We start from the raw sequence: 17,541 nt of genomic DNA, 5'->3' as shown, positions 1-17,541 counted from the left end.
TGTTGTATCCACTTGTGTAAATATTTTAAATTTATGATTAAATCAGTTCATTGTATTCATATAGGATCAAAGAGTGTAGCTATAAAAAAAATCATCAAAATCGGAGTTAAAACTACAGTTAAATCATAATTTTTCGTTTATAACCGTCGAAAAGTTTTGTCCCTTTACTTGATCTCTGAATGCTTTTTTTTTGCGATTTTTGGCATATGCGATCTCGAAGTATATACAAACAAATTTGACAGTTAGATCATTGAAACTAGTTTTGTACAATGCGTATCCCATCAAAACAATAGATTCATCAACACTAGGAGTGTATTTATACTTTCATTAAGTATAACATAAGATTTTATTGTATCCACTTGTGTAAATATTTTAAATTTATGATCGAATTAGTTCATTGTATTCATATAGGATCAAGGAGTGTAGTTATAAAAAATCATCAAAATCGGAGTTAAAACTACCGTTAAATAGTGATTTTTCATTTATAACCGTTGAAAAGTTTTGTCCCGTTATTTGATCTCTGAATGTTTGTCTTTTGCAATTTTTTGGCGTATGCAATCTCGAAGTATATACAAACAAGTTTGATGGTTGGATCGTTGAAACTAGTTTCGTACAATGCGTCTCCCATCAAAACAATAAATTCACTAATACTTGGAGTTTATTTATACTTTCATTAAGTATAACATAAGATTTTGTGGTATCCACTTGTGTAAATATTTGAAATTAAAGATCGAATTCATTCATTGTATTCATATAGGATCAAAGAGTGTAGGTATAAAAAATCATCAAAATCAGAGTTCAAACTACCGTTAAATCGTGATTTTTCGTTTATAACCGTCGAAAAAGTTTTGTCCCATTACTTGATCTCTGAATGTTTATTTTTTGTAATTTTTGGCGTATGTGATTTCAAAGCATAAGCAAACAATTTTAACGGTTCGATCGTTGAAACTAGTTTCGTAGAATGTGTATTCCAACGAGTTGAATGGTATGTGTGTGTGTGTGTGTATTTATTTATTTATTAAGTAGCTTTAAATTTATTTATTTTGTAAGTATAACACTTAAGAAATTGAATGGTATGTATATTTATTAAGTAGCTTTAAATTTATTATTGTAGTTCAGATTGAGTTTTTGTTAGAAAAATATATTATTGTGGGTTTTATGTAAAAAAAGAAATTGAATTTGAAGGGACTAAAGTCACATTTTCAGTAAATTTTATAATAAATTTTTTTAAATATATAACTTGCGCTACACCACGATGTGTCGTTGCGCAAACCAACTTTGTGCGACGTCTTAATGTATACATGCGTCGTGCAATGTGTTAAAATTTTGGCAGTTTAACTATAAAAAATACGCTTTTTGTTTAAATTTTCCCAAAATCTTGCGCGAGGAATGGCACAAAATAGCTTTGCGCGACGTAGGTCACGTTCGACGCGTAAAAGAGTTTTGCGTTTGTCACGCAAAGTCAATGACTTTGGACAAAATGGAGGTCCAAAATGTAGGTGCAAACCATGCAATTGGAAAACAGTCGGTCTCTCTTCCCTTCTCTCTCACTCGGTCTCTGTCTTTATCGCAGAATCGCAAAGGCCGAACGAAACCCTAAAAACCAGGTGCGTCGTCCTCTCCTTCCACCTCCCCAAGCTCTCTTGCACGGCCTCTCACTAGTCACCGCTCACCAAGTCGCCAATCACCATTGTTTTCCCCCTTCTAGTCGCGTCCTCCACCACTAGCTGTTAAGTGCTCACTTCGCCACTCCAATCTTAAGGTAAGACAATTTGTTGAATTTTTTTTTTTTTTTTGCGTTTTATAAACTAGGGTTTTGGATTTTGAAGTTACAGTTAGGGTTTTGCTTGATACATAAAGAACTAATGCGAGAGACAAAAATGGCAAGGAATTCCGGTGCAGCCATGGCACGGCAATAGCAGCAAGTTCTGCACTGCGCTTCTTCATCGTCACAGCCTTCCTTCCAGTTCTTTCCAAACCCTGGCTTCTTCAATCCCCACCTCACCACCTTCGCCTCCCACAGCAACCCCTTCCACCTCCAATTCCCTCCACCACTCCCCAAACCTTCACTTTCTGCAGCTCCGACCTAGCTCCTCGCCCTCAGGTACTCCGTATTTTTGTTATTGTTTCAGCCATTGTCCAAAGTTTTAATAGCTCATTAAATTGAATTCTTGATTAACTTGAATTTCAGGCTCCTCAATGTTATGAACTTAGGATTGTGATTATCTTAATAACAAATTAAGAGTCAAGTTAGTTGTAATTGAGGGTTTTACTTGTTATCAAGGGAATTTGTTAGAAGTGCTAGCTGGCAGTAGTCATACTTTGTGTATAAGAGCACTTGCTCTTTGGTTTGAAAACAGATCAGAATTTACAAAAAGAAATTAAACACAAAAATATTTGGAGCTCTGCTCCTTCTTCTCTCCTTCCCTCTTCTTCCATATCTTTCTTGTGCTACTTGCAGGTTGATTAAGGGAATTGAGAATTGGATCGTATCAATGGTATCATCCTTCTCGAATCTTGGTTTCCCTCCTATGCACACACACCCACCTACGTTTTGTGCCATGGTTGCTGCGAACAAGGATTCACTTCGCAAGACCTTGGATGCTTTATTCGCACCCTACCTTGCTAAGATCCGCCATGCTCGTGAGTTGGCTCTCAACGCTGAAGGAGACTCCACCCTAACCTCTATGTTCGCTATCAGCAATGGGGGAGTTTCTGATCCAACCCCGACGATTTCCAATGACATGAAATCAATCAATCTCGATCATCCCGGACTTCAAGGAGACGACAATCCGCTGAGACTTCTATTGCCAATCGAAGTCCATTCCATTCCGCCGTTGTTTTCGTCATCACCAGTGTTGCGAGAAATTGCAGCTCCGTCGATCAAGCCACAGTCGAACTCGAAAGCTTCAATGGCAGCCCACACCAACAATAGCAAACCATTTTTGAGCAATCAGGAAGCTCCAACAAGTGTGCAGGGTCTGGGTTTAACTCTTAGTAATGAAAGAGCCAAAGCTTTAGGCCCCTTTCAATGGTTACTACATGACGCCAGTGATAACATCAACATTAAGGGTTATGGAGACCACAGGAGCGTCAAATTACAGATTCTTCGCCTCTGCAAGTAGCCGTCAACGAATACAAACACCACCAAACGTAGACATCAGGTATTGAGATCTTTGATGTACAAGTTTAAAAATCGGAAGGCCATGTGGCATTGGTTTTTCCATGGTTTCCTTGCATGTTATACTGATGGCAAGATGGTCACGAATGATGTTTATGTGAATGAGATTAATGGGTGGGTCAGCATGTATGAGGTTGGCAAATGGATGATGGTTTTGAATGCAGAGAAAGTGTTTGATGAAATAGCTAAGAGACAAAGCAAGGATGCTGCAGGAAACCTCTTCGATTGAATGACCGCTCTTTTTCATAACAAGGTTGTATGCTCTCAATTTTTCATAACTAGGGGTGAATTCTGGAATGGATGGGATCCAGGAGGCAGATTAGTTAAAATTCTAGGGGTGATACTCTGTTCCAAGCACCAGGAGAACCGTTGTGACAAGTACTCTCAAATTTTTATCCTACAGCTTGACTTCATCAATCATGCAGTGCATTTTTCTTGTCTACTGCAAGTGCTACAATATGAGAAAGCTACTGTTATCCGTGAAATTGTTTTTGATACTTCAGGTGGTCGCCAGTCCTTTATTGGTTCACTTCTGAGATCACAAAACACTTTGGAAGTGCTTTATTTGAGGAATGTGGCAGGGCACAATATGTATCACAAAACGAGGGAGTGGCATGACGATGTCCTTTGGAAGATCAAACGGCTGAATGAGAAGGGAGTGGTATCGGTTATGAACAATACCGAAGGACAAACAAACTATGAAGGTTTTTCTGGTTGTATCAGAAAGGGTGATGAACTTGTTATTGATGGTGTAATGGCACACTTTGAAGTCCTTGAAAAATTAGGAAGCGGCATGCGTTGTAAGTGCACACACCCTGGTCTATTCCTGCTTCGAGCCAAATTCAGGTTTTGGAGAGATATGAAGCTTGTAGAGAGGAACTATGAGCTCCCAACTCTGTCTACTAAGGATCGGTCTAACATTGAATTCAGAATCTCTCAAGGAGTTGATTTTATTGTCATGTCATTTGTAAACGAAGTTGAATCTGAGAAGCATTTGAAAAATCACCTCTTCACTAACAAAAGAATTATTGCTTTAATGCTTTACAATGGTGGAAGAATTGGTTATGGAAGAGAAATTGCAAAATGCTGCTAGGCAAATGGGGAGTTGTGGATGTAAATGATTGTTGCAGTTGTGCTACATATTTGGTGGATTCCAGGATAGTAGATGGCAGACACCTATGTATTACTACGAACTCTCAGGTGGTAACCTTGTACACCTACTTACCAACTTCTTGTAATTCACTGAGGGAGGTGAATGACAGGGTTAAAGCTTTGGGTCATCTTATGTCAACAACTATTTTGTCTCAATGGAAGACTATCTTGCTTGAATATGGTTTCACATATGCTAGTATAGAGTTGGACAGGTTCATACTAAGCAGGTCCGCAATCGATTTTGATTTTGCAAACATGATGCTATTTAAAGGTAGGAAAGGCCCTATCGAGATGATCTTGCGTGAGTTCTCTTCTCTGAAACAGGATAAACCAGCAGAGCCCCAAAGACACATTCCTCAACCTTCAGAGAAGACAGTGGATGCTCCACACCTCGTAGATGATTACTACCTCAATTTTTTGGTTTGGGGAAGCTGCAATAACCTTGTAATAGCTCTTGCAAGCACAGTTTATTTGTGGGAAGCTACCAATCTATCAGCTTTGTCAAGAATTAAGGCTTTGGACTGGTTGGGACATGTGGATGAGATTGTAAATGACCCTGACTATAAATTGGAGTTCCCGATTTCCGATGACAAACTTGGTCCTCCTACAATAAGTTTCAGTGATGCAACATGCGGACCCGTTTTGTTTAGGAATTTAAATTTTGGAATTGACCTTGACAGCCGCATCACATGGTTTGGGCCAAATGGTATTGGTCAATCAACGATACTCCAACTAATTGCAAGAGAGCTACAACCAATTTCTGGGACAGTTTTCCATTTGGCTACGGTTCAGATCGCTGTGTTCAGTCAGCACCGCATTGACGGGTTAGAATCATCTTCTAATCCCTTATTGTATATGATGCGCTGCTTCCCAGGAATGCCTGAACAAAATCTCCAACCTCACGTGGGTTCTTTTGGTGTCACTGGGAATCTAGCACTCCAGCCTAGGTACATGTTGTATGGTGGTCAGAGGAGCAGAGATGCGTTTGCCAAGATAACTACCATGAAACTGCACAGAATACTGCTTGGTGGGCCCTCCAATCATCTGGATTTGGATGTTGTGGAGGCACTAATCCAAGGTCTTGTTCTTGTCCAGGGAAGCATTCTCACAGTTTGTAACAGCAAGCACCTGGTCTCTGGAAGTATGGACTACAAGAAGATACCGTTGGTGCAATCCTCGTGGGCAAAAAGTTACCAACCATTCATCCATCACTCAGATTTTGGAAACATAACAATTGAATTGAAAACATGTCCTTTCACAAGTGTGTTGCTGCAAGTTTTTATGCTTCATAATTGGTGGTCTTATGCTTCTTCCTTAGCTCCCAAAGTTGAGCCTTCCACCACCTTGCTAGTGAGCACAAAGGAAGGTCTAGTGCAGAAAGTCTCCTCACAAGCAGTATTGACTTAGCAAAATTCTCACATTCCTTCCAAGAACAACAAATTCACACTTCGGTTGCAAGACTCCTTTGTTGAACTTCACTGCAAACAGTTCCAGATTTCATGTTCTAATCCTATCCTTGAGGACAAGGTTGTTCTTCAAGGGAAGGGCAATGTTATGAACTTAGGATTGTGATTATCTTAATCACAAATTAAGAGTCAAGTTAGTTGTAATTGAGGGTTTTACTTGTTATTAGGGGAATTTGTTAGAAGTGCCAGCTAGCAGTAGTCACACTTTGTGTATAAGAGCACTTGCTCTTTGGTTTGAAAACAGATCAGAATTTACAAAAAGAAATTAAACACAAAAATATTTGGAGCTCTGCTCCTTCTTCTCTCCTTCCCTCTTCTTCCATAGCTTTCTTGTGCTACTTGCAGGCTGATTAAGGGAATTGAGAATTGGATCGTATCACTCAAACATTGTTGTCATTAAGTCAGAGGATGAATACAACAGTGCAATCAGCAAAGCTAAGGGTAATTTTTCTGGGTTTTCGAAATTGTTTTGTTTTGAGAAAACTTATCAAACATTTTTGCAAATTATCTGATTTATATGTTAAATTTCATATAGACGGAGCTGAGCGAGCACTTTTCTACTTCACTGCAGTCTGGTGCGGGCCTTGTAAGTTCAAAATACGTTTTCTTTTAAGCAACAAAGTCATTGGCACGAAGTGTGGCGTAATTATGTGTTTTGAACATAAAATTGGTACTTTGGTGTGATCTCTTGTGCAGGCAGGTTCATATCTCCAGTCATTGGAGAGTTGAGCGAGCAATACCCACATGTAACAAAATATAAGATTGACATCGATGAGGTGCGCATTCGCATAGGAATCTAGTTGTTATGGAACCTAGTTATATGTTAAGTGTTGTTAATTATGAAATCTAGTTATTTGTTACGGGTTTCAATTCTCAAGTTAGTTTTAGCAATAACTTTACTTGTGGGCTCATAGCCATCTGGCATGTAATGGTTAGCTAGTTTGAACGTAATTTCATTTATTTTTAATTTGGGAGCATAATTTTTTTTTCAAATTCATACCTAACCTTGTTTACTCTATATACAGGAAGGACTTACAGAGCAAGTCGAATATTTCTGCTGTGGTAAATGATTGCTCTTATTATGTTTGAAAGAAAATGCTCCAATTTATTTTGTTCTTCGTATATAGCTTCTTTTATTCATGGCACTCGTGGGATGATCTTTTAAGATGGTCTTTTGAATGGATTATTACTGGTTTTGCTTCTTAGTAATTCTATATGTTTTTACTTGGATATGGTAAAATCCAAGATCCATTTGGTTCGTAATTTGATGTGTGTACTCTGGGGCAGCCTAAATTCCATCTCTTTCAAGATGGGAAGAAGATGGCTGAAGTTGTTGGTGCTGATGTTGCTCGCTTGAGAGACACTTTTGGAAAACTCTACAAGTAATTCTTTAGTACATTACACTACACTTGTGTGCTTTCTCATTTGTGAATGCAGTGTTTGTATTAAATGCATAATAGTTTTTAGTGGTTCAAGTTTCTCCAAATGTGATCAGTTCTACCTCAATTTATATTAAACCCTATCGTAGGATTTCCATTTCATGTGTGTGTGTGTAACTAAAACTACTGGTGTTGATGACACTTAGAAAGTAGCTAGTGAAAAACGTGGTAGTTGCATAATTCATTTGCACTTGTGTCTTTGGAGCTTACTGCTGGACCATATGATATACCATTTTGAGATTCAAAAACCAAAAAACTCTCCGCAATGTGGAACCTTCTGTGGTGCTATTGTTATGTGATGACGGTTTAGGTGATCAACTGTGTCCATGACTTTTGGTGTCAATGACTCTCCCTTAGATGGACGTGACGGTACCCATGTAAGTCATAATTTTTTTCCTGTTTGCAATCAGTTATTAACTTATTATACATGCTCTATTTATACTACATTTTATCATCAATGTCCGTATTTTTCATTGAGCTGTTTTCTTGTTATAGTGGAAACACATGCACTTTATTTCCTCACTTTGGTTTAAAATCATTGATTTATGAATTATCTGTACTTGATGCACGCCTCGGATAAAGTGACGGAAATTATATGGACAAAATGTATATGGGAAGAGTAGAGACTTGACAGTTTGGATCATAATTCATTCTTTATCATCTATTTATTTTCCTAAATTTGACGTTGGAGTAGGGTCTGATTTACATGTGCTAAATTAAGTTTTTTCGATGTATGGGGAAGGCGCGGGTTCGTGAGACGGGTGCCTCCTCTTCCAGATCGACAATAGGACAGGTCAGCACTGACGAAGGAAGTGGCAACCCTAAAAGGTTAGCTTGCGGCCCAAGAAGCAGCCTGGGAAGCCGAGATTGCAGCCCAGTTATCGGCCCAGAATGATAAGATGAGTATGATCTTACAAGCTTTACAGATGTCCGGCCTTCAAATCTCGATGCCAGCACCTGATCTTGCTCCACTTTCAACCTCCCAACCACTTTGCCCATTCAATACCCAGTAGCCAAACATAGATGACTACTTGTTGTAGTTTTTTCTTTTTTGTTCGGACATCTTGTATATACATTTTCATATATTTTATAATTAAATACTTTTTCTTGGTTTATTAATTATTATTTATAATTTAATTACAATATTTATAAAAATTTAAATAAAAAGTATTTTTGCCAAAAAAAAAACAAGGGTTTGCGCGACATAGAAACTTGCTTTGCGCAAAGCAGTTTTGCGTGATAGGGAAGTAACATGCGTCGCGCAAACCCTACTGTCACTGCCTTGGTCCGACATTGGCACGCAACGAAGTGTTTTTTGTACTAGCGTGCTATACTCATGTGCTTCCTTCGTGTCCCTCTCAATGTCACCTTCACTGCTTGAGTCATCGATGCTGTCTTCTACCAAGGAATTTCGTTGAGTAGACAATATTTTACAAACAATGTTTGTTTTGGGGTTCAACCCAAAACAAGTTGTTATGTGATGTAGGGGTACAAGTTGATCTTCACCATGAGGTTTGGAGTTCAACCCCATCGATGGCAATTGTATAATATTTTTAATCATATGAGAGAATGAAGTCACTGGTTGCCGGATCATCCCATCGGCTGATCATTGTCACTGAAAAATCCTGTCGTCCGGTTGCCGCCGTAAAATCTCGCTGGCTGGTCGTCTAAAGAGAGGGTAGGATATGGCAATTATGCAAATTGCAATGTTTTCTTATTAAATAATTTTGTTGATTCAATTAGTACGTGAACTAAAAACGTGGTATGTGGTATTTTTTTTTTTCTTAAAATTGTTTTAAGTAATAAAATGGCCCATAATAAAATACGCATTTGAATCCCCGAAGCCCCTACTGATGAAACAAATCTCCATGTAGCTAGACCCACAAAAATTACAAGGAAAACAAATGACATAAAGGGCAAAATTGCTATAAATAAAGCAGTAGCCTGACTCAAACAAAATCACTAGATATATATATTCGACTTTCCGTTCGAAATCAAACACCCAACACTTGTCTTTGACGAAAGAATTTTAGAATTTGAAATACAAAATATACAACAGATTCATTTAGCAATAACACTTTTCAGGTTGTGTACATATAGATATAGATCTACAGCAGCCACCAACAAAATAATAAGTGTGGCACCTACTTCAGAGACTCATTGCATGCTACATGTTTACAGAGAAAAACGGGACACAACATCATGATGATACAGGTGAGCTAATGTATGCCCATCGGAGATGCATAACTTTCAACGACCAAGTCTTGTGTTTTCCCCACCTTTCCTGAAGTACTAAGTTTATTGCTAAAGCAATACGGTACAACCTAACTGCACAAGGATAAGGAAGTAGCAAATCCTAAAACTACATTCAAAATCATTTGGAAGAGATGGTCGATATTTTAGTAGGAAAAATGCATCCAATCAATCCTATCATCTTCTCTCAATACAGAGTAAGAAATCAAATCACCTTCATACCTATTGAGCTGAATCTTCAGAGAATCTACTATCAAAAGGAGTTGAAGGATGAGAATGTGCTGCACCAGCAGCAGTTCCAGAGCCATGTTGAAGTTCTATAACCAGCCATCGAACTGCTTTACTCATCTGTTCCAACCGAACCGCACTAATGGGTGGCAGACCAGTTGCAGTTTGCCCAGTCTTCCCAGCCACCAAACCAGTTGCCTCATCCACCAGGCACTCTGATCCAATTCTTTGCTTCACGGACTCCACAAACTCCTCCGCTTGATCACAAGTGACTCTGAAAAGTTCCCACTTCTGCTTAAAATTCTCAAGAGCAGCATCTGTGGCTGCTGTTTTCTGACCACCAGAAGTTTCCTTGGATTCAAGCACATTAGCTGCTGCAACAACAAACTCTTGGTATGCACTATTTAGAGAATCTACAATGCTGTCCATTTTGAGGCTCGTACTTCCTAATGAATATAGTCAAAATGTTGGGAAACTGATGAGGGAAGCTAATAATTTGCATAAATGCATATAACTAAGATAGATATATTGGTTACTTATCAATTTATACTCAGCATGATGAAAGAGAGAAAAAAATTTATCTTTAAACTTTGAATAAGAATTTCGTGTTAAATCTCAAATATTACGTCCCTTCAAACCGGGGTTTACACAGCATACATTCAAATAACAAAGTCCATTAGATGCAGAAACTAAATTCAAAAGGGAAACATTTTACGATACGATGGTAACATACAAAGACCGATCAGCATTCATTAAAGGGACAAGAAAGCAGATGAGTAGGTTTGGTATCAGCTTTAAAGGATAGGGGGAAAGGCACAAATCTCAAAAAATTAAACAGAAAAGATAACAAATAAAAGGAAGATCGTCAACACTGCTTCCTTTTGTGATGTTTGACACACAACAATGTGTTACATGTCTTCCAGTCTTATCGTCAAAACGTAAGACATGCCACACTATTCAGACAACCCAAGGAGGACTCAACAAGGAAAAGATTAAGTTAGTAGCAGCTTTCTTTTATGCCTCCAAATCTGTTAAATACCTCCAATTTTATGCTCCAAGCTATCAAGCATGGTTAGTACACCATTAACTACATGAAATGAATACATGCTATTGCGCATACAGATCTATGATTGAATAGCAAGAATAGAGTAATTAGATCATGGAATCAGAGTCCTACCAATAATAAGAGTAACAACAGAAGCCAAAGTTTAAACTAATCACAACTATTTTACAGACAGATCAACGATTCATCCTCGTGTACATATACTTTGATATATGACATACCGACATATCAACCAGTTTGTCCAAATATGCAAACGCATAAGCAGCAAACAAAGGTTTTGTACACTACAAGCAAGGTGAATACAGCAACAAGGCATCTCTTTTCCAAACTCTGGATATAAGGGTCAAAAAACTATTTTATAAACACAGCAATTTCCACGCAAATACACTACAGCTCAATACTTCTGACTTCCTTATTTATCCTCCTCTTAGAGGCTCCCCGTTTCCTCCAAACGAAATTCAATCCCTTCTTCAACAAATATACAAAGCAAACTCCAATAGAGAATCTAAGAATAATTTAAAATCAATGTTAATAATTATCATTAAATTCAAATATGACTGCGTATAGAAAATTAGAAAGAGAAACCATCTTTTGGGAAAGCAAGTATGCTATTTTTATATCTCTACAGGGTGGGCTTAAGAAATGAAGACATTGTCAATCTGTGTCTAAATGATAGTGCAATTATTCCTATCCAAAGAAGACCTCTTTATCACTTGTGTTCGGAAAACGCCCCATCTTACTTTTAATTTTCTGGTAACAACTGCCACCATAACATCATTAACCCTTTTGAAAAATCTCAATATTTTCTTTCAAATGGATAAAATAAAATAAAGAAAAAACAAAGACTTGTTTTAAAAAACAGAAAAACAATTCACATTCTAGCAAATGATCAAAAAGACTTCAAGTAGCTGTATTACTACTGGTATCATACTAATATGCACAAAATTCATTAAAATTAGAGACGGGAAAATCAGAGAGCTTTCATTGGCTTTCGTTGGATTAAGCGGATAATAAAATGCATATGATTCACAAGAGCTGGGAAAATGAAACCCAGATTAGATGAGGAAGAAAGAGTAAATCTCAACCGATCCCGGCACAGAAACAACACAAACTAAATATTTAATTTATTATCTTTCTATCTTTATAATTTGAACAAGAAGTTCATCTTAAATCACAAATCCATGTTAGTCCAAACCTGGGTTTACAGCGCATCCATTCAAATAACAAAGTCCATTAAATGCAGAAATTAAATTGAAAAGAAAAACATTCTACGATATGACATGGTAGCATACAAAGACCAATCAGCATTCACAAAATGTCATAAAATTAAGCAGAAAAGAAACCCATTACAAGTAGAATACTCAACAATGCTTCCTACCAATAGAGTAACAAACAACTTCTTAAAAACAATAAAGGAAGAACACAAGTAACAACTTCTTAAAAACAATAAAGGAAGAACACAAGTGAAGGGTAATTAAATTATCATACAATCGCGACACAATATTATTGGGAAAAGTAAATATCATACAATCTCGGCACAGAAACAACACAGACTAAACCCTAAACAACGAAATTGAAGAACTGAAATTACCCGGTGCGGAAGATGAAGCCGATTGTTATTGAAGATTCAGATAATCGAAGAAGCAGAAATACTTACAACTGATCAGAAGAAACACAAGAAATTCATATGAGATAAAAGATGAATTGGATTCGATGGGCAGCCGAGCTATTGGGCCAAATATGCGACTTGCTTAAAATATATATTTTTTTCCCCCACACGCTTACTAACGGAAGATTTGCCAAAAAAAAAAAATAATAATAATAATAACTTAGTAGGAGTGGGTTCAAAAAACCGAAAACCGCACCGAACCGAAGCCGAAAAAAATCGAACCGAAACTGCCAAAATCGAACTGAACCGAATATGGCCAGTTCGGTTTCGGTTTTTGAGGTCCGGAAACTGAACCGGACCGAACCGAAAAAAAAATTCATATATAAATAATGAAAAAATATGTTGGCATCAGGGTTTGAACCCTTGACCTCAGGTTGGATAGTCATTTCAAGCCAACTTGACTGTCAGCTTTGTTATGTTATAATTGTACCGGTAATTAATTTATAGGTTTCTAATAGTTATACGCTTTATAAAATTTCTTAACTTACAAACCCTAGCCGTCATTCACATTCCCATTTCAGTTTTTCACGTTTTCTCAAACTCTCTCTCTCCCTCCGCTGCTTCCTCCCTGAGTCTCTTCCTTTGCTTCCTCAATCTCTTTCTCTCTCTCTCTCCCCTTCATCTCTTCCTCCAAATAACTCTCTCCAATATTCTCCTGTCCTCCTCGCGGATTCCTTCTTCCAAACCATGATTGTTGTTGCATATTTCCTTTTAATTATTTTGTTGTTGTTGCAGATTTCCTTTTAATTATTTTTTTGTTGTTTCTGCGTGTTTTTTGGGTTTTTTCTTTTAATTATTTTGTTGGGGTTTTGCATGTTGGCAGCAGATGCATAAGTTTTTCTTTTAATCTTCCAATTTGGCAGCAGATGCATAAGTGTTCCATGGCTGGCGAGAGCTTTGGGACTAAAAATAAACCCCCAAGGTAAAAAACTCTCATGATTGCTATTTAGTTCTATTGGGTTTATTTTCATGGAAAAATCAAAAGATTTAACACATGCATGCATTTTCTCTGCGAGAGCTCTCAGATCCACAACAAGAAATACACACCGACACCCAATAATGTCAGATCCATGGCCGATCGTCCCAGTTCGTATTCATTTGATGCAGAAGTTTCTGCATCTCCATTGCTCAATCGTTGCAGATTTCTTCCAAATTAAAAAAAAAATCATGGAAAAAAACCGAAAATAAACCGAAACCGAGCCGAAAAAAACCAAAATTTTTTTGAACCGAATCGAACTGAACCGAAAATTCGGTTCAGTTTCGGTTTTGGCAAAAAACCGAACCGTTTCAAACCGAACCCAGCCCTATAACTTAGCTCCTCAATTCGTTAATTTACGAAATTTTACATTGATAATCAAAACTGTTTGTATTACAAAACAAATATGAAATCATTTAGTAATGGAACTGTATAAAAATAAATAGGCGAATTTGGTAACAGTATTAAGAACTGTTTGCTACAGTTGATTGACTAAACAACCTGAATTTTAATTGATCTTTTGTATAGATAATATTTACAAAGAGACTAATAAAATGAACTATTCCAACTATAAATACGAAATTTTGAAAATCAGCTCTTAAGTGAATTAAGGATGAGCTCTTCTTCAATCCTAAGCAATCAAGCATTGCTAATATAAATAAAACGTAAACCGACTATTAAGTTTTCATCAAGAGGCTTTTTTTGGCATCAAGAGTTTAGATTGAAATGACTATAGGAAGGTGACTTGCAATACAAAGTTCTTTCATCTGACAACTATTATAAGAAGGCAAAGAAATAGAGTTAAGGGGCTAATGAATGATCAAGGTGCGTGGGTTGTGGATTTTGCTAAGCTTTAAAGGATTGTTGTGGGCTACTTCCAGAATTTGTTTCCACATGCGAAAAAATTCTAGTCAAATGTCTGCTTTTCCTAACTCGTTTCCTAGCATGGACATTTTTATGAACGAAAACCTCTGTAAAATAGTTGTGGAAAAATAAAGACTAGTCTGTTCAACATTGGAGACCTCAAAGCTCCAAGTGTGGATGGCTTTCCGACTTGCTTTTACCAAAATAAGTAGGCTCAGTGTTCTGATGATATTTTTTAAATGGTGGTCAATGCTTTTCGATTTATGGAGTTGCCTCAAGGACTGAACAATATATTGATTACTTTGATTCCAAAAAATGAGAACTCTAGGAAGATGAATTTTAGGCCTATTAGTCTTTGTTGCACCGTTTATAAAGTTATCTCAAAAGTCATTGTGGCTGGTCTTAGACAATTTTTGCCTAATTTAGTTATCCCTAATTGCAATATTGTCCCTAGAAGACATATTACTGACAATATTCTTGTGCTCAGGAGATTCTCTACCAATTCAAGAATTCCAAAGACAAAAAAAGGTTCTTGGCATGGAAAATCAATCTCTCAAAAGCTTATGATTGTTTAATTAAGATTTTATTGAATATGTTTTTGTGGAGATTGGTTTGCCTATGGGTTTGGTTTAACTTATAATTAAGTGTTTTTCTATAGTCCAATATCAAATTTGTTTTAATGCTGAGTTGATTGAAGAGTTTTCTCTTAAAAATGGTATCAGGGCAGAGATCTGCTATCGCCTTATCTTTATGTTTTATGTAATGAGAAGTTGTCACATATTTTATTGATGTTGTTAATAAGGGATGGCGGAAACCAGTTAAGGCTTCTCAATCTGGGTTTGGTATTTCGTATCTATTTTTTGCAGATGATCTTATGTTTTTTATTTTATGCAACTCCAAAACATGCTCGATTGATGAATAACTGTTTTGAAAGTTTTGTAAAGTTTTAGGGCAAGCTGTTAATTTTGAAAATCAGTACTGCATTGTTCTCCTAATAGTTCTATAGATGTGATTATAACATTTGTATTATTTGTGGTTCTCTCCTTTCAAGTAACATTGAAAATTACTTGGGAATGCCTCTAATTCAACGTTGAGTTACAAAGCCTACATTCACAGGCTGCATGCATGGTTAAAAATGTTCATAAGAAATTAGCTTCCTGAAATAGTAAGATTATGTATGTGGTTGGAAGGGCCACTTTAATTCAAGTCGTTACATCTGTCATCTCTTTCTATACTATGTAGACCACTAAATTGTCTATAAGTATATGTGAAGATCTTGAGAAATTGAACAAGAATGGTGACATTATTTGTGCCAATAGCACATTATTGATGACTTCTTAGAAGAATCAAGTTTTATTAGCAAAGACTAGTTAGAGAATTCATGCTTAAGATTAAGGCCTTTGGGTTTGAAGGCGAACTATCTCAAATGAACTTATGTTTTGGACCCAAAAATCCTTGAGAGGTTAATTGTTCTTATACTTGGAAATAAGTTTTATGTGGTACTGATCTTTTGAATAAAGGGATGAAGTGAAAAATCGATAATGGAGAGTCTGTGAAATGTTAAAAGGATGCTTGGATAATGGATGTTCCATTGATTGATACTATTGATTATGGTGTTGTTTTAAAATTCTAATTGCACAGTTTCTGAATTTTCTCAAGATGGTTGGTGGGGTTTGTCAAAGCTTAGAAGTGTGCTATCTAAGTATATGGTGCAGAAAATCATTAGTTGCCCTCGTGGTAGCCTTGGTGCGGGATGAGACAAACTTATTTAGAAATGTACTTCAAATGGTGTTTTCTCTACCAAGTCTACTAATGGTCACTTATTTAATGGGTAAGTTGAAAAGTTTCTTTTGGTTTATCAGTAAAGGTAAGTTGCTCTCTAATGAATAGCGGACTAGGAAGTGCTTAATCTCTAATTCTTCATGCAGTTTTTGTTCTTACCTTGTTTACTTTATTCTTCATATTCTCAGGGATTGTCAGAAGGCTAAATGTATTTGGGAGCTTCCTGGTGTGTTTTGTCATATGATAAACTCTTTTATTTCAACATTCAAGCTCAGTTTCTTGCTAATCTTAAAGTTCATAATAAGGTGATCAATCAAAGGCCTTGGTGCATTTTATTCCTCTTTACTTGGCATATTTGAAAATGGAGAAATCAAAAAAAATTTATACTTATTTTTATGTGAAGGGATTATAAAGCTATTATAGTAAATGGCTTCTTCTAATTGGGTGAATGATTTCTTGAAAGCTTATGTGAAGCTAACTAGAATTCAAATCTTTCTTGCTTGGGAGCCTCTTGATATTGGATGATGCAAGTTTAATGTTGATGGTTCGTTCAAGAAGAATAACTTCTGGCAAATTAGAACTGGTGAAGTTCTTAGAGATCATTGTGGTGATTGGTTGGGGGGATTTTCTGCTATTTAGGGTAGGCACATGCTGTTGAGATAGATATTTAGAGTTGTATTTTGATCTTAAGCTTGTTTTGGACAAAGATGTCTCTAGACTTATTATTGAAATGAATTCAGTGGGTGCTATCAACTTGATTAAGCAATATATAGCAAATGATCTTTATCCTCACGATACAATTTTAAGCAACTGCAGAAATATGATGGGTCAGTTTGAGTGTTATTAGTTGGTTCATATTTTCAAAGATTTTTTGTTGTTGTTGTTGTTGATCATTTAGCTAGCTAGAGTTATAATATGGATATAGGGTTTGCAATTTTCATAATCCTCTTATGTATATTGGGATGTGTTGATGGATGATTGTTTAGGGATCTCCAAGACTCGTTTTGTTTGTTTTGATGATATTTCTTAGTTTTGTTTGGGTGGTTAACCACCTTATTTTACCCACAAAAAAAAGAGAAAAATATAATCATGTATTTTTAAAAGGATTAAGTACCCAAAACTCCTAATCTTTTTGTGTGATTTCAAATTATTCTCAATTTTTTTTCAAACATTTCAAATGAGTACTCGACATATAGGAAATATAACTTTCATTAAGTCCTAAGTTAGAAGAATTGTTAAGTACTTACGTGGCATTTTTTGTTAGATTTATTTTAATGACATTAAATGAGTTTAACTTTAGTAGATAAATTAAATCAAACCCATTGAACGATGCTCAATAAGATGGTGAGTATCACCACAAATCAAACCCATTGAACGATGCTCAATAAGATGGTGAGTATCACCACTACTTAAGGCTGGTTAGCAAAAATACATATCTAAAATCTATTTCTTGCCAACTGCAACTTGG

The 17,541-nt window shown here is 36.5% G+C and overlaps 3 protein-coding genes across 7 annotated transcripts; 2 read left to right on the top strand and 1 right to left on the bottom strand.

The window, feature by feature from the left end:
* The first annotated feature begins 1,497 nt into the window (after positions 1 to 1,497).
* On the top strand, positions 1,498 to 6,138 carry LOC126624280 (uncharacterized). 4 transcript variants are annotated; one of them, XM_050293316.1, is made up of 3 exons: positions 1,498 to 1,762; positions 1,836 to 2,104; positions 2,462 to 6,138. In XM_050293316.1, exon 3 carries the CDS (start codon positions 4,265 to 4,267, stop codon positions 5,738 to 5,740), a length of 1,476 nt encoding a protein of 491 aa, XP_050149273.1. In that variant the 5' UTR covers positions 1,498 to 1,762; positions 1,836 to 2,104; positions 2,462 to 4,264; the 3' UTR covers positions 5,741 to 6,138. The 4 variants fall into 4 exon arrangements, with proteins under 4 accessions (XP_050149273.1, XP_050149274.1, XP_050149275.1 ...); XM_050293317.1 differs by having other exon boundaries at positions 1,836 to 3,164; positions 3,346 to 6,138; XM_050293318.1 differs by having other exon boundaries at positions 1,889 to 6,138.
* An 11-nt stretch (positions 6,139 to 6,149) lies between these two features.
* On the top strand, positions 6,150 to 8,353 carry LOC126622564 (thioredoxin O2, mitochondrial-like; the record flags this gene model as incomplete). The annotated part of the gene is made up of 4 exons (XM_050291348.1): positions 6,150 to 6,240; positions 6,335 to 6,385; positions 6,496 to 6,575; positions 6,825 to 8,353. Coding segments are annotated over 4 exons (267 nt in total), but the record flags the coding sequence as incomplete, so codon positions are not given.
* An 830-nt stretch (positions 8,354 to 9,183) lies between these two features.
* Positions 9,184 to 12,576, bottom strand: LOC126624122 (mediator of RNA polymerase II transcription subunit 32-like). 2 transcript variants are annotated; one of them, XM_050293141.1, is made up of 3 exons: positions 12,374 to 12,530; positions 9,714 to 10,165; positions 9,184 to 9,566 (listed from the first exon to the last, which is right to left on the bottom strand). In XM_050293141.1, exon 2 carries the CDS (start codon positions 10,146 to 10,148, stop codon positions 9,714 to 9,716), a length of 435 nt encoding a protein of 144 aa, XP_050149098.1. In that variant the 5' UTR covers positions 10,149 to 10,165; positions 12,374 to 12,530; the 3' UTR covers positions 9,184 to 9,566. The 2 variants fall into 2 exon arrangements, with proteins under 2 accessions (XP_050149098.1, XP_050149097.1); XM_050293140.1 differs by having other exon boundaries at positions 9,184 to 10,165; positions 12,440 to 12,576.
* Between the last annotated feature and the right edge of the window lie 4,965 nt (positions 12,577 to 17,541).

Source organism: Malus sylvestris, chromosome 5 (genome assembly GCF_916048215.2).
Source record: "Malus sylvestris chromosome 5, drMalSylv7.2, whole genome shotgun sequence".
NCBI lineage: Eukaryota > Viridiplantae > Streptophyta > Magnoliopsida > Rosales > Rosaceae > Malus > Malus sylvestris.
This window is presented reverse-complemented; position numbering and strand designations above follow the sequence as displayed.

Bases quoted from the DNA above. Each gene is read 5' to 3' on its own strand.
- LOC126624280 (XM_050293318.1), top strand. From the start codon at position 4,265: ATGCTGCTAGGCAAATGGGGAGTTGTGGATGTAAATGATTGTTGCAGT.
- LOC126624122 (XM_050293140.1), bottom strand. From the start codon at position 10,148: ATGGACAGCATTGTAGATTCTCTAAATAGTGCATACCAAGAGTTTGTT.